Below are 23,017 nucleotides of genomic sequence, written 5' to 3' on the forward strand. Positions count from 1 at the left end.
ATGTTATCAAACGTGTAAAGTTTGGTACAGATTTGAGCAACAAGTCCTCCAACCTAAAAGTAGCATAGGTCCTTTTAACCAACCTCCAAATACGACTCATATGAGCATATCCTAAAGTAGCGCCCCTACCGGTGCCGTTTGTCCATGCCTCCCAAAACGGCAATTTCGAAATCCCTTTCTTGACTGGACCTACATTTTGGAAGTCACGTTACATAAAAACATGGAGACTGCAGCGACACAAAGGAGAACCCAACAACCCTCGATTTGAGCATGTACAGTCAAGTTACAACAACTTCCTGTGTCATGGCAAAGCGTGGAACTTTGCCGTCATGCCACGGACACGCCGTTAACCGAAAACACAACTTTTACAACATGACATGATCAATGTGTTAAGGGTTTTCTGGGACAGTTTTGAAGTTGATATGGCCAGCCTGCTAGGAGAAGTTCATCACAGCATGAAACTTGTCATTTCCTGTTTCCAGTATGTGGTGCTATGACTTTGAATGAATATAAGTTGCGTTTGACTTCATGTGGCGCTGCGCAGCGCTGACTTATAATGCAGATTTAATACTGACCACTTTTTGCTTAGCGCAACGTCGTTGTACTAAGCTCAAGGTAAGCTCACGCATGTAGAATGTCTCTGACTTGACGGTGGTGTTTTATACCCCGCCCCTGCAGTCACACGTAGCTCACGTTAGACTATGAAGTCGCCAAAGGTCATCTCGAATGCACCTATTAGCATGGTTCAGGGCAGGACTGTTATCATACATGTAAAATTTTGTACAGATGTGAACAACTGAGAACAACTTCTTATTTTGTGGCATGGGCCGCACGCAGGAAAAAACTCACAGATAGCATATCTTTTAATCATCATTGGGAGCAGACTGCACAGTAAAAATTGTCTATTGGACAAATTCTCTAGGAGGAGTTTGTGAAAGTATGGAGTGTGTAAATCGACAAAAATGACCATTAAATCCAAAATGGCTGACTCCCGGCAATATTTCTAGCAACAAATAACTTCCTGAATAATTTCCTGAAAACAGGAAAACCAAGTCAGCGGTTTTAAAGGTCGCATGCTGCCCCCAGTACCGGGGACGTCGGTGCTTCTTGCACGCTACGTGCATATTTACAAAAAATAACACAAATCTAATCAAAACATAAATTAAACTTCCTTAAACAAACACACAGTGTCTACTATCAGAGAAGGTCCCAGGAAGGTGGAAAATTGAGGCAAAATTTCAGAGACTCTAGGGATCAGTGCCTCAGTCTGGAGCAGTTAGCTGGGATAACCATTTTGGTGCTTTAATTCTACCAAAAATCTTGACACCAATGTTCTGGTGTGTTTACATTTACACAAGCAGTAAGCAAGTATAAAGCAAAATATCAAAAAAGACTTAAATATCTGATGCGTTCAATTTATTTTAAATGTAAACTGTAAAAAAGTTAATTCTCTGTCCAACGTGTGTTTAATTTGATTTGCATAACATTCATAGTATAGCAAAGTATGACAAATGTTTTTGTAACTGTTTATTGCACTTTACACCGAGTTGTTTATGTGGAAAAAAGAAAGTTCATAATGTGATAATAGTCTGTCTTTATCATAAATCTTATGACTGTTCTGTTTTGCCAGATCAGAACAGAGTTTGGCAGGTTATTAAATTCCATTCAGCATACAATCGGTTCACTGAAGAACACACATGATGATGGGGATTGTATAATAACAAGTAAACTGCACAGGCAATTTTATTATGTGTTAAATACAAGGCTTTAGTAACTATTGATAATACATATTAACAAATCTGATTAACTAAACTAAAGAAATTATTGTTTACAGATAGACTTGAGCTCCACTTTTCAAATCATTCCTGAACTATGTGTTGTAGAGTCAACAGCACTCATAAACCCAAAGAGCCAAAACTTGATTTCTTGTAAATCACATGATTTGGGGGAAATCTAGCTGACTTGCACTGACCAATGAGGGAACAGTTACACATTGTGAAATAGAAACTAGAAACACTTTCCATGCTGCAAGCCAATGGTGATATAACATGGTATGATATAAAATTATAAAATCAAACATGATGATCAACAATTATCTGATGTGTGTTGTTAACTTTGTTGTTTTAGATAAATCTGTTTAGATCACAAGTACACACTACTGACACAACAAGTCTGTTATCTGTACACATCAGTATACATGTTGTATCTGATAGTGTGATGTTTTTCTCATTATATGTTTTTTTTTTATTAGACCCTACAGGAAAATATTAAAAGTAACATCACTGATGTTAAATGTTTTGCATTAAACTGGCCTGACTCAGTTAAAACTGGTTTACAGCAGGTTCCTTTTCTGCAGCATATAATAGACAGAATCACATTACAATACAACAAAACATAAGCTACACAAATACTACGGAGAAAGGACATCAGTGGGGTGAGTAAGATAGTCTATGCGAGTTGAATCAGTGGTTGCAGGTTTGTCCTTTTATTGCCTGATACATGCAGCATGAGACATCACTCTGAGGAGTTAAGAAAATAAAAACAGAGGGAGGGCACTGAGGGACCCAGCGATTGAGAAATACAGGGGTGGGTGACTAACAAAACCTCAGTTAATAGAAAGTTTGCTTCAGAGCAGGCAAAGAAAAGGGAGCTGCACAATGAAGTGCTTCATCTTTTTGATACTGTTCCTGATCTTGACTATGGAATCCGAGTGTTCAACAGACAACGGGTAAATATAGAAATACCTGCATCAATCTACATTACATATGTTTTGTGTTTAATGCAAAGAGGCCTAAATGCTTTCTGTCTTCTAAGATTTGATATCATTGCACATTAAATGTATGTTTGTTTCAGTCATAATATGTTTGTGTAATTTTGCCAGAATGAAATAGCAGATGTTTGAATAGAAGTTGATGAATGCAAAATATGGTAATGAAGGATACAGTAAGTGCAAATTTTTTCTGTGTGTGCAGATTCTTCATCTCAGCCCCTGGAGTGTTTCATGTGGGTGTAAATGAGAAAGTGTTTGTCCAGATGGGAAGGTCTCATCTCAATAATCCTGTTACTCTCTACTTGGAGCATGAGACTACCAATACTCGTGTGTCTGTGCAGAAAACTGTTCTGTGTACAGTGGAAGGGGAGATCAAAACAGTTGAGCTCATGGTATGAGAAACTTCTTCACTCATACACAAAGCAAACTGTTAAAACAGGACTGAGATGCCATTCACCCAAACTCCTAATCTGCATTTTTACAGATAGACAGAGAAATTATATCAAGATGTTCTCAAAGTCATGATTGTTCCTACCTTAACCTGGTGGCAGAGAGCCCCTCCTTCAGTAGCAGGAAGGCAACAAGGGTCTTTGTGTCAAAACGCAGGGGCAATATCTTCATTCAGACTGATCAGCCAATCTACAGCCCAGCACAAGCAGGTGAATAGAAAGTCAACAAATGTAAAACAATGTGAAATAATTCTCCACTCTAAAGAAATAACAGTGATTGTTGATTATCTCTCTTAGTGAAGTACAGGATATTCACTCTTGACCACACATTCAGGCCTCATGAGGAAGTGTTCCTCATATCAGTATTTGTGAGTATACATTTTCTCAAAAAATAAATTACTGCACAATTTTTTTTCCTGGATTTATTTCATGATTCATGTTTTTATCTTTTTATGATAGAACGCTGCTGGAAACAGAATAATGAAGTCCCTTAAATCTGCGAAGGGAGGAATACTCAGAGGCACATTCCCCATACCTGATGTCTCTAAGTATGTAAAAACAGATTTACAATAAACTGCCTCTAATATAACAAAACTAACCTTGACATAATAACACAGGTATGTTTTATTTACAAAGAACGGGCATGTGGAAGATTACAGCAAACTATGAAGATGATGAAGCAAATGTTGCTTCCCGAGAGTTCAGGGTCCAAAAATTTGGTAAGATAATTTAATTACAGTAATTTACTTTTATTTTAATTAACAGATAATTTTTATCCCTCTCAAGAATGTTTTTTTTTTGTTACCCACCCTAGTTTTACCAAGTTTTGAGGTGAACATCGCAATGGAGCAGAGCTATATTTTATTGAATGATAACCAGTTTGACTTCAAAATCTTAGCCATGTAAGTGTTGATTATTTTTCCATTAAACTGACTTAACTGCCAAGTGTTCCTGTTAAAGCTGCATTCATTAGTTTTTGCCACAAACATAGCTAAAGCTATAACGTTATTCTCACGTTGTGCTATGGGACTCACAAACAAGCTGGTTGTTATGTAGCAGCTACCTCACAGTATCTAGGTTACTTACTAGTTATTAGTTAGTTACTTACATATACACAAAGAATCCAGACTTATGTTTTTGGCCACCTGCTGAATGTATGCCCTTTATTGACTGGTCTTTTTGCACTGGTGTAACAAAATGTGCCTCTCTGTGACAACTGGCTTGTCATAAAGCCCCAAAATAAGCTATAATTGGCTAAAATACTCCGTAGAGCGGAAGATGTGGGTAAATGTGCGACCCCTTTTAAATAAGCCCTTGTAAATTGATTAAATATTAATATTAAAGATGTTCATGAGTGCAGTTTTGATGAGAAGGAACACTTAATTGTAGTCCATATATTATATTAGGCTAATGTTCTGAGACTCTCCTTTTGTCTTAATTTCAACGGTCACAATTCTCTAATGATTTTTTCTCTAGGTATTTACATGGGGAGAAAGTTAAAGGTGCTTACCACTGCCAGTTTGGAGTGGTAAAAAAAGATACAAGTGGTCAAAAAATGAAGCCTTTCTTTATCAGTGGACTGGAGTTGACTGGTTCGGTGAGGAAATGGATATCTATCCAAGATTTAATGTACAGCTCATTTGAAGATCTGAGATCAGATAATCTGGCAACATATTGCATCTCTTAAGTGTTTGAAAATCAGTACCTTATGCTATTTCTTGCAGATCCCAAATGAAACTGCAACAACTTCTCTCAAGATGGCAGACTTCAAAGAGCACCTCCAAAAACAGCAGAACCAAACCCTCTCTAAATTACAGCAAAGTGGAGCACAACTCTACTTGGGAGTATTTGTCACCAACATACAAAGTAAAGGACACCATGTCACTATATATACAATTGTTTTTAGTCACAAAACAACAGCAAATTTTTTTGGGAGGTTTGGGTACAGTAAAGTATGATGTTTACTCATGGTTGGTGTTGTGACAGCTAGTTTTTGTTTTTTTCAATGTACCTCCAGGCCACTGCAATGACGGTGTGCTCCCATGGGAGTGTTGGTCTTAAAGTGAGGTGTGGTCAGGCAACATGTTGGCGTATTGCTATGTTGAGGCAGCAGAAAGCGATTGCGCCACTGACCTGTTATACCTATTATTGTGATTTTTTTATTGCATCTAATATCTGCATTTTTTTGGTCCAGGTGGTGAAATACAAGTGGAAGAAGTTTACATTCCTATCATCTCCCACAAATACACCATTGACCTCTCTCGGACTCGCTCATATTTCCTTCCTGGATATCCTCTAGATGTGGTGGTAGGCATAAAACAAAATAGGTGCACAGCTATGTACATGACTTGACTTTGTATGTAAAACATTTTATTTGTTGTTATTATAGGTCGTCCTGCGTCTCCCAGATGGCTCCCCAGCAGCTGGAGTGCCAGTAAAGATTGATGTAGCAGCATCTTCAGAGAAATTTTGGCAAGGCACCACCAACCAGGAGGGGGCAGTGTTTCCTGTGTTTAATATTCTCAATGAAGCTCAGATTACTGTTGAAGTTAGTATCTCTTAACAGTGTTATCAATTGATAAACCACTGGATTTTGCTTTTGTTCAGTTGAACTCTTTACACCCTCACTTCATCAGGTGTCAGCAGATGACCAGATGGAGAGGAAAGTAATTCGCCGAGCTTCATCTCCAAGTGGCAGCTACCTTTACCTGAGTATTACCAACAAGATGTACTCTGTGGGCGAGTTACTGTCTGTAAATTACAACACCATGAATGGCCAAAAACATGGGTTTATATATTACATGGTGAGACATATCTGAGTCAATACATCAGGGTTTGTTTTGACAAAGAGAAGCAACGTTTTTTTTAAATATGTAACATTTTTATGTTGTAGGTCTTAAGCCGTGGGATCCTAATAAAACACGGTTCTCTCAGAATCGGTACTTCAGTTAAAGACAACCTACAGATAACGCCTGATATGGTGCCATCCTTCCGTCTGATTGGCTACTACTACGATCAGCATGGTAACATCGTTGCTGACTCGGTGTGGGTAGATGTCAGGGATGAATGTGAGATAAAGGTCAAGGTGAGTAAACAGAACAGATTAAAGTGCAGCCTGAACAGAATGAGACTGAACTTTGCCTCTGTTGATTGTGTGTATTTTAAAAGGTTAATTATGCATAAGTACAACTTTTTGTATTGTTTTGAATTTGTTAAATATGGGATGGGAATCAAGATAACACAAGACTTTCAACACAAAATATATCATTTGGACTAGTCGAGGTAGGTTTCAGCTACTGAACACAGTCAATGTGTTTACATGGATAAATTTAGATGTTTGTTGAATTAACTTTGACTTGACTTGACATGAGAATTTAAAAATCTCTGTATTATATTTTAACTCTCATTTAGGTAGAACATAACGGACAATTTGAACCTGGACAACAGGCTACGCTAGATTTTGATTTACATGGTCAGAAAGCCAGAGTGGCTTTGCTGGCTGTGGATAAGGCCTTCTATGCTCTCAATGCCGATAATAAACTCACAGCCAAACAGGTAACACCTTCACACTTTCGCACACTCCTTTCACACGTACTCTTTCTTAGAACACACTGATTTAATTCAACCCATATATTACAATACATTAAATCTCAGTTCCCACTTTTCAGGTGTTTTCCTCAATGCAGTCAAATGACTTTGGTTGCTCATACAGTGGAGGATCTGACCCTGCATCTGTACTAACAGAGGCTGGCCTGTCTTTTGTATCTCAGCACCAGTCAGGGTCTAAAAGGAGTATGACAAAAACACTATTTATCTTCATTTAAATCATTATAATGTTAAAGGAGAGCATTACAAATAAATCAGCATCCAGTTTAGATTGTGTTATACAGTATTTCTTAACTGCATAGATGTGATCAAGATGGATGAAGCTGAATACAGCAGATAATATATTATATTTGAAGGCAATATTTACCTTTTTGCAAATTATTGCTTTCATAATTCAAGCAACCATCCAAGCAGCTAATAACTTACTTTAATAATTGTTAAACATCTTTTCCAGGCAGTGACTGTGATTCCCAATCTGCACGACAAAGACGCTCTGTGGACCTTCAACAGGAAATGATGACCTTAAGTAAGACAACATTGTGGTATTACAACTCCAGTCTGTAAGATGCTTCTGGTCAGAATATGCTTTATAAATGTGTCTTTTTCTTTTTAATGTCACTTTCAGAATCCAACTTTTCCAATGAAAAGTTGCAAGACTGTTGTGTTCAAGGGTTTTACCTCAACCCTATGAAACGAACATGTCAGGAAAGAGCTAAGAGAGTCTCTCTGGTCGAGGAAAATCCTGTTTGTGCAGAAGCCTTTTTAAAATGCTGCCTTGAAGGAGAACGTCTGAGACAAAAGAAGATACAAGAGGATTCCCTGAAAGGATTTGGCAGGAGTGAGATGAATTTGTCATTTGGACATTAAATACTTTACACTCTGAGACAGCATTCAGTAACTGTGGCATGGTTATCACAGAGTTTAATTACAATCCTTTCATTTTCTCATTTTTAGCGGCAAGCACTGCTGACATTGAAGAATTCTTCTTGGACACAGTTTCGCAGAACATTCGACGATTTTTCCCCCCAAGCTTTGCATTCACAGAATTTGATGTTAATGACAAAAGACGGTAAGAGGTGGCTAGTCACAGCAACTAAAATGTTTTTGTGTGTTGTGTTGTGTTTTTTTTGTGAGTGAATCTGGTCAATTGCAAATCTCAACTCTACACTATAAATTTTAAGTAGATAAAGCATTTTTCAGACACATTTTACAAATAATTCATTTATTCTATCTTAAATGAAAACCTTTAGTTATTCGTTGGCCTTACCTGACTCCATCACCACGTGGGAGATTCAAGTTCTCACTTTATCTGCAGCCACTGGTAATAACAGCTTCCCATTTCACAAATGCATCTCGATGAAATGATTGAGTAGCTTCTCATTAATAAGTGAAATTGACTTAGTCTATGTTTCCTTCAGGTTTCTGTGTAGTTAAGGCACCGGAGGTCAAAGCATTTAAGAGGGCATTTGTGTCTCTGAGACTGCCTTACTCTGTGAAAAAATACGAGCAACTATCCATTTCGCCTGTTATCTACAACTATGGCTCTGACAGCCTACAGGTAGCTATAACGAAATGTTAACATTAAGTGGCACATAAAACAGTGACCACCTAATTTACATATTGAAATTGAATTATATGTGTTATTTTACTCCGTGGACACCTGCATTTTTATAGGTAGCAGTTCATATGGAACAAACTGAAGGACTTTGCTCCCCCGGATCAGCCACCACTACATCTTTTGTCAACATTACTGTGGAGCCACAGTCTTCCCAGTTTGTGTCCTTCTCGGCTGTCCCCATGGTAACCGGCTCCATACCCATCAAAATACGTCTCTATGATATAGAGAATGGATGGGGGATAGATGCAGTTGAGAAGGCTTTGAATGTGTTGGTGAGTGAAAAAATCTCTCTAATTTATTAATAATTTTATAATAGGCGCCTCCCTGACAAAATAAATATGAACACTTATCTGACATATCACTAAACTCCTGAACACTTTAATCGTAGAGAAAAACACTGATAACATTATCAGCTGTTTTCTTTTTTAATCAGTACTTACTGGTGACAGCTATTTATGCTTATACTAATGGGCCGTCAGTTTTTACGAATTGATAAAATATTTGTTAATAGTTATTAAGTGTTATCTCAGTGTTTGTGTTCAATAATGGTATGACTTTGATTATGAGTATGCTTTAAAATACTGTTTTGATGAATGAGCATATTTGTGTACTAGTACTTAATTCAACATGCTTTTTTGACTTGCATATTTCCATGAGTAAAGTAAGGGAGACAGTAATGTGGCTCCATTTTCTCATGTTGTAGACAGAAGGACTAGAAAAGAGAGTTGAACTAACCAAGGTGTTTAAATTCGATGGTGAGTTGTGTTAGTATGTCATAATACTTACTTGACATTATTTTTATTCTTACTGTATTTTCCACAGTTCCCTTAATCAATGTACTTCTCTCTCTCTTGATAGGGAGGAGCAGTCAGACTATCGCTATTGATGGAACTTTACCAGATGACATAGTGCCCGACTCCAACTCCAATATTTTCATTTCAATGGAAGGTATGTGTTGTTAGACACAGACTTATTATCATAAACCTTTGTAAATGACATTGTCTTACTCTTTCAATGTTCTCATCTCACAGGAGATGGATTTGGCAGTTCACATGCGAAAAACCTTCTTTCTCCTGAGAAGGTTGCTAGCCTGATTGTATTGCCTAAAGGATGTTTAGAACAGACAATGGTACGACTGGCCCCTACAGCTATAGCCGTCCGCTACCTTGACCTGAGTGAGCAATGGTTTGACCTGCCTGCTGGTGCCAGAGATGATGCTCTTGATAAAGTTGAGGAAGGTAGGACCTCATCAAGCACTTAATTGCATAATGTCTTTTTCTCTGACTAAGCACACAAATTCAGAATAAAGAAGAAAAAAAGAGTTTACTCATTAAGAGGTTACGCAATGCAGCGAGTTTAACAAACGTCCAGTAAAGGTTAAGGGCAGGTGATTGCCTTTGAAGTTTTTGCAATTGTGAAACTCTGAAAACGATGAGATTCCATAAGCAAGGGCTAGCCCAAAGGTATATTAAAATGAGTGCCGTAACGAGAAAACTGGATTCACAAGTATCTGTCAAATAAATTAAATGCTTCATGTCAGGAAAAAGTAAATCACCAGTATCACCAGTGAAGGATCAACATTAAGTTAAGTCCACAAGAGTTAAAGTAAAAAGAGTCAACAGTTAAGGCCTTTTGACACCAAGTCCATATATATATATATATATATATATATATATATATATATATTTTAATCCATCCAATCTAAAAAATTGCTAGGCACAGAAACCTTGCATACTGAGTCTGATGCATTTTATTATTCTGTTCATTGCAAAAATTCACAATGTGAGACACAGTTAAGTCATCAAGCAGTGACAATGGTTTTGTGGACAGCTCATCTGTCTGCAGCTCCTGACCATGGTTGTAGAAAGAGTAATGGGCCCAGTTCAGTTCCGAGAAAATGTAGCAAAATGTTTATTTAAACTGAGACAGTGGTCCCTTGAATACCTTGTTGTGTACTGCACTGCGTTATAATATGGCAGTGTTTATATACCCGCCACTGCTGATTTGGTAACACCTCTGACACACCCATCAAACGAGAGAAAATATACCTTAAAGATCATGATCAAGATCATACCTTAAAGGCACACCATTTTGAGGAAACATCATTCAACCCGGAAACCATAGAAAAATGGTGCAAATGTTTTGAGAATTAATTTGCCCTTGGATACAGTGTGGGAGGCCGGGCTCTGTTCATTCCTATGAAAGCTGCTCAGTGGTGCATACTTCTGTCGCTCTTTCTCTCACTCCTCTCTCATTATCTCCCTAGCTTCTCTCCATCTTTCCACACTGTTACTCTCCCTCTCTATCTGTGCTGTTCTCATCCTCTATTTCATTCTCCTCCTCCTCCTCCTCCTCCTCATCTACCTGAGTATTACTATCTGACCTGTTGAAAGTGTAGGCTATGAGAGTTTTGACAATGCTACTGTGATGCGAAAAACCGCAGAAAATTGAACCTGTTCCAAAAACTTTAACGACAGATGAAGGTTTTGGAAGAAGGTGTGTAAATATTGATTGACACAATGTGGGTTCATATTTATTTTTAAACATACAACAGTTTTGGATGAAAAATACAGACTTGGTGTTTAAAGGCCTTTATCCCTACATTAATTTAACAGTTACTTAGAATGATACACAAGCAACACATCCTCCAGACAGCTAGCACAGTGGCTAGCTTGGTTAGTTGATTATAGAAATAAGAAATTGTACATACATCACAATTAACAATTACAAAACAGATGTAAAATAAGTACCTACAAATAATACTCCAACAAGGGCATTTGAGGAGTAAATATGCCTGTCAATATTTGCTTCATCATAGATCTGATAAAATTGTTGATGTAAGAATGTCAGTTAAGCTGCTATGGAGTGATTGCTACTAGCAACAGATCACCCTGTTGGTGCCAGGAGAATTAGCTTCTAGGTTTACAGTAGACAAGAGTAAAAACAAAGGGTTGTTTGTTCTAGAGGTTTGGAGGTGTCACTAAGCAGTGTTTCTTACCTAAAAGTTAAACACATTGCATAGAATAACTGATTTAACATGAAGTAATTAAGCCACTATAGAATGTTATGTTTCACCCTCTAGTACAGGTTACTATCAAGACAGTTTTGTTTTTAACAACACTTTCTTTGGCAGGTTATATACATATTTTAACCAAGAAAAATGACAATGGATCTTATGGATCATGGAGTTCAGTGCCATCCAGTAATTGGTAAGCCATTTTGTTTTTTGATGGAAGGTAGTTACTTCTGTTTCACATCAACTCTCCTTGTTTCCTGTATCTCAAATTGTAAATCTGCTTTCTCTTGTCCTCAGGGTGACTGCCCTTGTAGTGAAAGTGCTATCGTTGGTGGCGGCGCGTCAGACAGCGGCTTTTGGAGTGCAGGGCAGGAAGGCTAGGGTTGTACCAGAAGAAGAAATCAGGCGCCCAGTCAGTTACTTGCTCTCAGTACAGAAGTCTGATGGGTCATTTGGTGACCCACATCCAGTGCTACACAGAGGAGTTTTGGTAACCTCGACTGCATGCATGTTAGAACGGGCACATATTACAACAGTATTAGATGGGGCGACAAACTCAATAGCTGTAATTTTAATAAAAAAATTGTCCATGTGTGTTTGATGTAGAAAGGAAGAGACGAAGACTCATCCATGACGGCTTTCATAACTCTTGCACTTCACCGGTCCCTTCAATTCCTGCAAACTGAAGGGAGAAATAATGTGGTGAGATAATATAAAGATGACATTACTGTCCTGAGTGACTGTTTATAGCCATGCTAGTGGTGTTGCTGTTGGGATGGCAGTTTTTGTCAGTCCATCACTTTGGTCCAGATGGTCCAAGGGATTGTCATGCAATTTTGCAGAGGATGAATTCTGATGACTTTGGTGATCCCTTGACCCTTCCTTTAGCAGCATCAGCAGATTAAAGTTTTCAACTACCCAGGAAAATATCTAAACATTTACTAGAGGGAGTGGCACACACTTTTGTACAGACATTATTTTGGACCTGACTTCTCCTTTGAAGTCATGAACGCTTGGTTTTGAGTTAAATGTTTGGAAGTCTCCAGATGGACTGTAGTATCAAAGGTTAAGTGTGGGACATCTAGTGGTGAGGGTTGCAAATTGTAATGAACAATTGATATAATCTTTATTTGTAGAGCACTTTTCAAAAAGTTAAAGTGCTTTAACAAGTGTAAAGACAATAACCAAAAGACAATACAAGATAAAGGCAAGAAAACACTGAAAAGATAAATATAAAATAAGTAAAATAAAAGGGATAAAATAAAGTCAAATAAGATCGGGAAAGGTTCTCCTATAAAAGTATGTTTTAAGAAGGGACTTAAGTTCTGACTCAGCCGACCTGATTTTCTCGGGCAGGCTGTTCCAGAGCCTTGGGGCCCTGACCGCAAACGCTCTGTCCCCTTTAGTTTTCAGTTGAGACTCTGGAACAGACAGACCTCTGCCCGAGGATCTCAAGGTACGTGCTGGTGTGTATGGGACTAAAAGTTCAGAAATATAACAAGGCGAGAGGCCATGAAGAGCTTTAAAAGTGATCAATAAAATTTTAAAGTCAATTCTAAAACATACTAGGAGCCAGTGTAATGAAGCTAAAATAGGGGTAATGTGGTCATATTTCTTTGTTCTGGTTAAAAGCCTGGCAGCTGAGTTCTGGACAGTCTGGAGTCGATCATTAGATTTGGGTTAAAGTAAAAAGGCTGTTGCAATAATCCAGGCGTGATGAGATGAAGGCGTGTAAAATGGTCTCTGTGTCCTAAAGTTAACATAGATGGAACTTTTGCTATATTATTATGATAAAAACATGATTGAACAAGCTTTGTGGTGTGCTGCTCAAAATTTAAATTACTATCAAACCAGACACCAAGGTTCTTTGCAACAGGCTTAATGTGATTTACTAGGGAACCAGCAGATGGCAGTATTTGTTTTGCCATTTGCTGGGACCCGATGACCAGGATTTCAGTTTTGTCTGAGTTCAGCTGGAGGAAATTATTTGACATCAGGAACTCCGCATTCCAGGGTCTGTGGATCTGACGGGCAAGTACATTTGTGTCTCATTAGCACAAATATGAAAAGAAATACCATGATTATGGATAATATGTCCAAGGGGAAGCAGATACAAAGAAAACAAAATGGGTCCTAAGACCGACCCCTGAGGCACACCATATTTAACTGGACAGAACGAAGAGACAGTTGTTTACAGACACAAAACTTCCTATTTGACAGGTAGGATGAAAAACCATTCTAGGACAGCACCCGAGATCCCCACCCAGTGCCTCAGTCTGTCTAACATGATGTTGTGATCAATGGTGTCAAAAGCAACACTAAAGGTCCAGGAGTACCAGGACTGAGCACATGCCTTCATCAGCAGACAAAAGGTCATTGGTGACTTTAAGCAGGGTAGTCTCAGTGCTGTGGTACTTCCTGAGACCAGATTGAAACTTCTCAAATATTTTGTGATTTTCCAGTACAGTGAGCAGCTGTTTGGACACAATTCTTTCTAAAATCTTTGCAATAAAAGGCAGTTTTGAAATTGGTCTAAAATTATGTGGGAGGGAGGGATCTAAACCAGGTTTCTTTAAAAGTGGGTTCACGCAAGCCGTTTTAAAATAATCAGGGACACAACCAGTAGACAGGGAGCTGTTGAAAACAGATCAAATGGGGGCCAACAGAATCCATTACTTTCAGTAAAAACTTTGTAGGCATTATATAAAGTGGGCTGGAGGACACTCATTTGTGATACTGTTTTTAAAAGCTCAGACAAGTCGATGGGATAAGACTTAAAACTCTTGTTGCTGGTGAGGAACCTCTGAGTAAGAGGCCGCGGGGGTAATAGAGGCTCTGATTAACACCACCTTATTGGTAAAATAAGATAAAAACAATTCACAGTCATCATTACTTCCAGCTGAGGCACAAGGAGGGGTTGGGTTTACCAGCTGATACAGTCTTAGACAGAAACCTGGGATTGAGTTTATGTGTAGTAATGAGTTGAGAAAAATAGTGTGTTCTCGCATCCTTAATCATGTTATTCAGACTGAGGTAATGGACTGGATTTTTTGAACTGAATTCCCTTTTTAGGCTGCAAATGTTCATGTTATGTCATTTATCCAGGGTTGCTTACTAGCTTTAGACGTAGGCTTAACCTTTAGAGGAGCAGTAACATTTAGTGACAACAAGCAGATATGATTGAAGTGATCAACCAGATTGTTGGTGTTGGAATCAGACAGTTGTTGGCTTTGGCTCTGAAAGAATGTGAATGTCACACTTTGTCGTATGTGCAGGCAGGAACAGGCATAGGACCCAAGCGCAGGACAAGCAGGCGGGACAGATACAGTCTTAGAATTTATTCAGAAGGAACTAAACTTACAGCAGAGTCCAAACTAAGGTTGTCCGCAGAGCAGCAAAAACAGTCCATAACAAAGGATCCAGGGGAAGACAGAACAAAAGGATAATCCAACAAATGAGGGTGCGCGGGTGCGCCGGCAACACGACAGCAAATGAACATACAATGAACCAGCAACAGCTAAACAGAAGCAACAAACATTTAAGCACTGGCTAACGAGGGGGGCGGGAGCACAAACAGGTGATACTAATAATGACAGCAGACAGACACAGACTGGCAGGGTGATGAACAGACAGGAACACAGACAGATACCAAACAGGCCCGAACTACCAACAAGACCACAGACAAATACCAACAGAAATATGAATACATATAAACAGACATACAGGGTACAAAAGACCAAGGACATAAGACAAGACAAGATACTAAAACTACAAATAACATGACTGAAAACTAAATGATCAAAGCAGAACAGACATGCCCACAGTGTGACAGTGCAAAACCTTGAAACACTTTGTTCATTAAAGATGTGAGAACACACAGAGCTTGGTGAGGCGGCATGAGTAATAGGCGAATCGCAGCTAAAAACAATACATCTGTGGTTAGATATGGTCATGTCCACTAATTCCACAGAGGAAATGCTGACACCCAGGGTAAAAACCAAGTCCAGTGTATGACCACGGTTATGTGTTTGCCCTTTGACATGTTGTTTGAAGTGGACATATTTAAAAAGTCAGTTGCATTAAAATTGCCACAAAGAACAATTCTGTCATAATTTAAAACCAGAGTAGATAAAAATTCAGAAAGTTCTGATAAAAATCCTCCAGGCGGTTTTGAGGGGCGATAAATTATAACAAATATGATAGGTTGCAGCCCTCCAACTTTAAGAGTGAGAACTTCAAAGGAGTTAAATTCATCACAGCGTACTTGATGACATTTAACATTTTTCCAATACACGCTCACTAGCCCACCACCACGCCCACTGACCCTCGGTTGACTAAAAAAATCATATTGAGGCGGACACTGTTCAGCTAGCTGGCTATAGTCATTCATTTGCAACCGTGATTCAGTTAAAAACATAAAATCTAGATTTGCAGACAAGATAAAATCATTTAAGATAAAAGTCTTACTTGACAGTGATCTCACATTGAACAGAGCCATTTTAAATGTTTGTTCTAGGTGCTGGAGTTGGTGCAGTTGATTACTATGGTTTACTGGTCTATGCGTGATGATGACAGGAATAGAAGTCTTTGGAACAGCGCTGGGAGCAGATGGTTTTACATGCCAGCATGTGGAGACAGTTGTTTGTGGCTGTGAGGCAGAGTTATGTTCAGTGACCGGTGGTGTGTCCAGGTGTGCTGCATGAATGATTAGTCATTCACGTCATTCACATTTTAATGGACATTTACCCTCAAATTTGTTTGTGTTCATTTGTGTGCACAGCCTTCAAAACGAATATGTTTTTATTCAAAGTCTGAAAGTATAATCATTATTGATCCCTTGATGGGCACACTGTCTTGTTATCGTAACGCTGGTAGCAGTAAAAAATAAATCTGTTTTTCCACCATGGCAGTATTATGTGAAGGTTAGGTGGCTGATCTGAACTTCCACGCTGTGCAGTTTTATTGCCAATAATATTCATCAGCTGTTTGTCCGGAATCAGAGCCTTCCATCTAGGGGTCCAAGCCCGAGAAGGGCATGGGAACGCAAATGCAAGGATCCCGGTTCCCAGACCCAGCAGGGCTGGGAACCCCATTGTAATCGTAAGGATTTTTATTTTTATTCTTCCGTACATAAAAGTGATACTGCAGCCTAGACGTTAAGTGCTACAGATGCGACAACTCATAGGGTAGGTAGAGACACCCAAGAGTACCTCAGGTGCAAACATTTACACCAAACTTAGCACGGACCACCTCTGGACAAAGCTGATAAAAGTTAGTGGTCCCCAGATTGATGCACGAAAAGAATTTATAAGCTAACAAATGTTTACACAAAATGCTGAAAACAGGAAGTGATGTCATATCTTTGGTTTGGAAAGTTCGATCAACACCAAACTTGGTGTCCTTATGGGGCATAGCTTGATGAGTGGCTGTGCGAAATGTGGTGCAATTAGCTCCTAGGTGGCGCTATTTACACGAAATGTTTGTTCCTCTATAACTCCTCTGAACCGGCAAGTCCAATTGGCACCAAACTTCAATCTCGGACGAAGCTGATCAAATTTAGAGATCCTCAGATTGATACGTGAAAAACTGTTCCAATTATAATAATAAATGTTTACACCAAACGCTAAACACAGGAAGTGATGTCATTTCTTAGCTTAGGGATGTCAGATGTACACCAAGCTTGGGGAGCCTTCCTGAGGGGCTGTATGAAATTTGCTGTCAATCGGCCTCTAGGTGCCGCTGTTAATCCATCCATCCATCGTCAACCACTTATCCTGCGTACAGGGTTCAGCGGGGCTGCTGTTAATCGATATCAGATAACACTCTCATAGACATACATTCATCTTATATCTCCATAACCACAACTCCCTTTAATATGAAACTTATAAATTATTAATTATTAAGTTATTCACCATGTGCCACATTTCATGCAATACAGACAATGGGTGGCACTGTTATGGCAAACTCAGCGGTGCAGGAAAATGTAATTTCAATGTCGACATTACTCTGTAACCCCGTTTGTCCGTTTTCGGCTACTGTAGAAGCATGGTGACGCAACATGCTGATCTCCATGTAAGGGGGACCCACAGTTATGTTGGTAGAAAAGTCTCATTCTAAGGTTCATTATGTAAAGTCTTTATACAACACTGAAAACATAGTTATGAATCTTATAAGGCATTTGTGTCAATAAATCCTTTGTGTGAAAATCTATTAATAAAACGTATTCACTATTATTTATGGCCTGCACAAATAATGACATTTTCTCAGCTGTACTTTGTGTTTTGAGCTAATTACCAAATGTTGGCACGCTACAAAGGTAAATAAGATGATGAAGTGAAAGCATTATGAGCATGTTAGCATGTTGACGTTGCAAAAAAAAATCCTGCACACTGTCTAACTTGCAAAATGTATTTATAAGCTGGCAATGTACTGTACCATCAACAGGCATGTTGAAGTTAAGCTCAGCCTCACAAAGCCACTACTGAGACGTGTTATAGAGGAGACACGCTACTCAATCACTTCCTCAATACACTGAATTAAAATTTTGAATTGACTGCCTACATGTTATTTTCTAACAGGAAGCAAGCATTTCAAGATCAACAGCATATCTCCTGTCACACCTTGAAGAGCTTCAGCATCCCTATGCTGTTGCCATTACAGCCTACTGCCTTGCTGCTTGTCTGCCAAAGGAAACAGATCATTCATCTGCCTGGACAAAACTTCAAGCCCTGGCTAGTGAAGGCAGGTCCAATCAAATAAAATCGGTGTGGGTGATATAGAAATAATATATTGAGCTATCATCTCATCTAACCCTAAGAGCAAAAATAAAATGTAAAGTTCATTAAAATTATGTATGACAACATGCCATTGTTTAAAATAGATTTAATTTGAGTTAGTTATTAGTTTTTACTTATTCTTTTTACCTATGTCTATTTCTTAATTATCAGGGAATAATGGCTGTTATCTGTGGACAACTGATGCCAACCAGAATCGTGAGAGGGCAGATGTCATCACAGTAGAGACTACAGCCTATGCCCTCCTAACAGCAGTGGAACTTGGGCATACCGAGTGGGCAGACAAAGCAGCCTGCTGGTTAACCACCCAAGAAAACTATTTTGGAGGCTACAAATCAACACAGGTGACTGCGATGCTAGATTGAGGATTGTTTGGAAAGCAAAGATTCCCTGTCTTGGGGCATGGACACTGTATCCCCTGTGTGATCACACAGTCCAGATTAACCATCAGAGTAGAGATGTTGAATATGTTATTGATGATTTATTACCATGTCAAGGATACCATCATGGCATTGGAAGCCCTTGCGGAGTATGAGCTAAAGAGGTCTGTCAGTCCTGAAGCAAATCTAATTGCAGAGTTCACCGTTCCAGGAAAAAAAGACATTGTAAAGCTTGTGCTGGAAAATAAGAAGGAGAAGGTGGAAACAGACCTTAAGGTATCATAGAGCACTGTCAGCATTACACTTAAATATACACATAAATATTTTACCTCATTCTTAGATGACTTATTTTTATATTGTCTTTTGTCCCAGAAACTTACAGGGAACAACATTGTTGTGCAATTGACAGGAAAAGGCAATACCAAGCTAAAAGTAAGTTAGATTAATACTTGTTTATATGCTGGAAGACAGCCATCATTTACAGTAATCATCAAACTGTTTGGCAGGTTGTGAAGGCTTACCATCTACTGGATCCCAAGGACGATTGTAACGAAGTGTCTATCAGCGTCACAGTGGAGGGGAAAGTGAAGTACACTGGTGAGCTTTTATCACTAATAACAAATCACAACCACTTGAATTGCTGATAAAAGCTACACAGTTACATTAACCTCTGTATCTGTAGCTAAGGTGATAGAAAATTATGAATATTATGATGACTACGATAATGACGAGGAGAAGGAGGCACGAGTGCCACGATCAGCCATTGAGTGGTTTGATGCTCGCACCCGAAACAGGAGAGATCTTGATAACAACTTAAATTCAGACGAGACTGTCACCTACAAAATCTGTGTCAGGTTAGTTAATGAGGTTCACATCTCTTGCTCTTTATAAGTATTCATGAGACAATGCACTTGTCTCAGCCCATATTTTTCATTGTTTTCCTGTGTGTAGTCATAGCCTGAACAGCAATCTCACAGGAATGGCCATTGCTGACATCACACTTCTAAGTGGATTTGAGGCTGTAACTGAGGATCTGGACAGGGTTAGTAGCTCTCTTTACCTCCTCGTCATCATTGTCATCCTCAGTGCAAAGTAGGAGGAGCCATTTTGGATGCTTTATGTCTGCTTTAAAATCAAAAATGTCCATTCTTGTCTCCTCATAGCTAAAATCGCTACCTGAACAATATATTTCTCATTATGAGGTCTCCTATGGAAGAGTGCTGATCTACTTCAATGAGGTAAGGCTCAAATCTATTAACATAGACAAAAATATTCCATGTTCATTACTAAAAGATTTCTTCTCTCACTCTAGCTCTTTGAATCAGAGGAATGTATTAGTTTTGATGCTATACAGAGAGTACCAATTGGCCTCCTACAGCCTGCTCCAGCTGTGTTCTATGATTATTATGAACCAAGTAAGCTTTTTATTTGATATTTTCTGCATTGTTTGCCAATATAGAAGTGGCGTCTTTGCTTAATTTACCAGGAATTTATTAACTGCTTGTACTTTCCTTGCAGACAGAAAGTGTACTGTGTTCTACAACGCCCCCCAAAGAAGCAAGATGGTCTCCAAACTGTGTTCAGAGGATGTGTGCCAATGTGCAGAAAGTAGGCCATTTACTTTCACAAACCCTCACTGACCTGTAAAAATATAAATGTAGCTTTACCCATCAGGTTTGTGTAAAGAATAAAAATTGCATTAATGTTCATCTTTTCTTTAGGACCTTGCCATAAAATACAAAATACATTCCAGTCACAAAGAGGTAAAAAAATCACAAAGAAAGAACGTTTACAACACACTTGCTTCTTCCCTACAGTAGATTACGGTCAGTACTGCATTCAAGACATTTATTTAACATCAACTTGACTGTAAAAATCCATTCCTTTAGTGACACTGTACAAAAGTATGCAATTGAACGGCACAGATGATGTTGATTCTTGTTTTATTTCAGCATACATTGTTGAAGTCCTCAACGTTTCTCTGAAGAGTAACTTTGAGTTGTACAAAACAAATGTAAAGGAGGTACTCAGATCACGTAAGTAAGCTTTAACCACAAGCCTTAGTAGATGCTGTAACACTGACCTTTAAATAGTTGTGTGGTATTACATTTATGCTTTTATAACATAACATAACATGTTTCTACCAGATGGAGATGTCCATGTGACTGAGAATTCAGCTCGAGTGTTTGCTAAGAGGCGTCAGTGTAAAGGACAGTTAGATTTGGGAAAACAGTATCTCATCATGGGCAAAGATGGCTCCACCACCGACTCAAACAGAATGTAAGTATAGTCAGTAATATTAAGTATTATTTTACACTTATTGATTCTCACTCTGGTCACTCTGCCTCTTTTTGTAGGATGCAGTATCTGTTGGAATCAAACACCTGGGTTGAAAAAAAGCCTTTGGAAGAAGAATGCAAAAAATCTGCTCATAGAGCTGCCTGCACAGGGTTTAATATATTTACAAATGAGTATAAGATTAATGGCTGTAGACAGTGAAACAGAGAATGTTTCATTTAACTTTAATTTTAATTTTATTATAAGTCAGTTACAGTAGTTAGCTTGTTAGCGAAGTGAAATTCTAACATGAATAAAGTTCTAACAATAGGTCCCAGCAAGGTGGAAAATTGAGGCAAAAGCTCAGAGACTTTAAATTCTACCAAAAACTTTGACATGGAGGTTTTGGGGTGTTTACATTTACTAAGTATAAAGTAAAATATCAATAATGCCATAAAGATCTGATGCATTCCCTTGCAGTTGTGGTTTATTTCAAATGTAAACGTAAAGTTAATTCGTTGTCCACTCTGTGTAATGTTGAATTGCAACTTATACATACACTAATCTGGCGGCACGGCAAGAAGGTTGTAGGCAAGAAGGTCGTGGGTTCAAACCCCGGTTGCCCCGGCCTTTCTGTGTGGAAGTTTGCATGTTCTCCCTGTGTCAGTGGGTTCTCTCTGGCTTCCTCTCGCCATCTAAAAACATGCAGGCTAGGTTGATTGGTTACCCTAAAATTGCCCTTAGGTGTGAATGTGAGCACGAGTGGTTGTTCATCTATGTGTGGCCCTGCGATGGACTGGCGACCTGTCCAGGGTTTACCCTGCCTTGTGCCCAATGTCACCTGGGATTGGCTCCAGCCCCCCCGCGACCCTGTACGCGGGATAAGTGGTTGACGATGGATGGATGGACATACACTAATCTGCTTCAACATAGGTTTTTTTTGTATCTCTGTTTATTGTACCTTACACAAAGCTGTTCATTGGGGAAAATAAAGTTTCTGATCTTGTCTCTTTATCTTTGTTACTTGGTCAGATGATAATGCGATAATAGTCTGTGTGTAAATCTTATGACTTTTCTATTTTGCCAGATCAAAACTGAGTTTGGCAGTTTACTAAATTCCATTCAGCATACAATCAGTTCACTGATGAATACAGTACATCACGCATGATATGGATTGTGAAATGACTAGTGAACTGCAGAGGACATATATTATTACACATATTAATAAATCTGATTCACTAAATTAAATGAATTATTGTTTACAGATAGACTTGAGCTCCACTTTGCAAATCCTTCCTGAACTATGTGTTGTAGAGTCAACAGCACTCACTCTATCCCAAACCCAAAGAGCCAAAACTTGATTTCTTGAAAATCACATGATTTGCATTGACCAATGAGGGAATGGTTACACATTGTGAAGTAGAAACTAACACTTTCCATGCTGCAAGTCAACCAGTGATATAAAGTGGACTTCTATAAAATCAAGCACGTAGTCTGAAATACAGGAAAATATTTGAAACATCACTGAAGACAAAAAGTGTTACATTTGAACAGGTCTGGTTTTGAACTGGTTAACAGCAGGTTCCTTTTCTGCAGGATTGTAAAAGACAGAATCACATTAAAATACAACATAACACAAAAGACCACAACAAAACACAAACAGCTACACAGACACTGCATGTACAAGATCCTGAGTGGATTGAGTAAGATGGTATTTGTGAGTTGGATCAGTGGTTGCAGGTCTTTTTATTGCCAGATAGTACATGCAACATGAGAAATCACATGAGGACTGGTACTTCTTTCTAAGTTGTCTTGGAAGAAAATAAAAACAGTGGGAGGGCATTGAGATATCCAGCGATTGAGAAATACAGGGGTGGGTGACTAACAAAACCTCAGTTAATTGAAAGCCTGTGTCAGAGCAGGCAAAGAAATTGGAGCTGCACAATGAAGTGCTTCATCTTTTCGATACTGTTCCTGATCTTGACTATGGAATCTGGGTGTTCAATGGAAAACGGGTAAATGTAGGAACAGCTGCATGAATCTATATTATGCAATAATGTAATGTAATGACAATCTGTGTTCTATGCAAAGAGGGTTACATTTTGGT

The 23,017-nt window shown here is 38.7% G+C and overlaps 1 protein-coding gene and 1 long non-coding RNA gene across 2 annotated transcripts; one reads left to right on the forward strand and one right to left on the reverse strand.

Annotated features, from left to right (window-relative positions):
• Positions 1–2,140: 2,140 nt before the first annotated feature.
• On the forward strand, positions 2,141–21,924 carry LOC119897765 (complement C4-B-like). Its single transcript, XM_038711701.1, has 41 exons — positions 2,141–2,728; positions 2,973–3,162; positions 3,255–3,429; positions 3,517–3,587; positions 3,679–3,767; positions 3,856–3,938; positions 4,034–4,121; positions 4,696–4,816; positions 4,944–5,085; positions 5,414–5,526; positions 5,609–5,767; positions 5,856–6,023; positions 6,113–6,304; positions 6,631–6,774; positions 6,888–7,011; positions 7,280–7,351; positions 7,451–7,663; positions 7,780–7,894; positions 8,076–8,146; positions 8,244–8,383; positions 8,500–8,715; positions 9,147–9,198; positions 9,302–9,391; positions 9,475–9,681; positions 11,577–11,652; positions 11,757–11,949; positions 12,066–12,161; positions 18,038–18,200; positions 18,407–18,597; positions 18,751–18,909; positions 19,006–19,065; positions 19,140–19,230; positions 19,316–19,487; positions 19,585–19,675; positions 19,797–19,871; positions 19,946–20,048; positions 20,152–20,241; positions 20,355–20,459; positions 20,586–20,669; positions 20,781–20,913; positions 20,991–21,924. The coding sequence occupies exons 1-41, from the start codon at positions 2,658–2,660 to the stop codon at positions 21,130–21,132; spliced, it is 5,130 nt and encodes a 1,709-aa protein (XP_038567629.1). The 5' UTR covers positions 2,141–2,657; the 3' UTR covers positions 21,133–21,924.
• On the reverse strand, positions 11,998–14,908 carry LOC119897770. The gene is made up of 2 exons (XR_005443435.1): positions 14,821–14,908; positions 11,998–12,141 (listed from the first exon to the last, which is right to left on the reverse strand). It is a non-coding gene; the product is annotated as an uncharacterized LOC119897770 (long non-coding RNA).
• Positions 21,925–23,017: the final 1,093 nt, after the last annotated feature.

This window comes from Micropterus salmoides, unplaced genomic scaffold (assembly GCF_014851395.1).
Source record: "Micropterus salmoides isolate LMB-PRFRI ecotype aquatic unplaced genomic scaffold, ASM1485139v1 Ms_hic_scaffold_11, whole genome shotgun sequence".
NCBI classification, from domain to species: Eukaryota; Metazoa; Chordata; class Actinopteri; order Centrarchiformes; family Centrarchidae; genus Micropterus; species Micropterus salmoides.

Coding starts and splice junctions, on each gene's coding strand:
- LOC119897765 (XM_038711701.1), top strand. CDS start 2,658: ATGAAGTGCTTCATCTTTTTGATACTGTTCCTGATCTTGACTATGGAA. Junction 7,352..7,450: donor ACAGGAAATGATGACCTTAA/GTAAGACAACAT, acceptor TGTCACTTTCAG/AATCCAACTTTTCCAATGAA. Junction 20,670..20,780: donor AAAGGAGGTACTCAGATCAC/GTAAGTAAGCTT, acceptor TGTTTCTACCAG/ATGGAGATGTCCATGTGACT.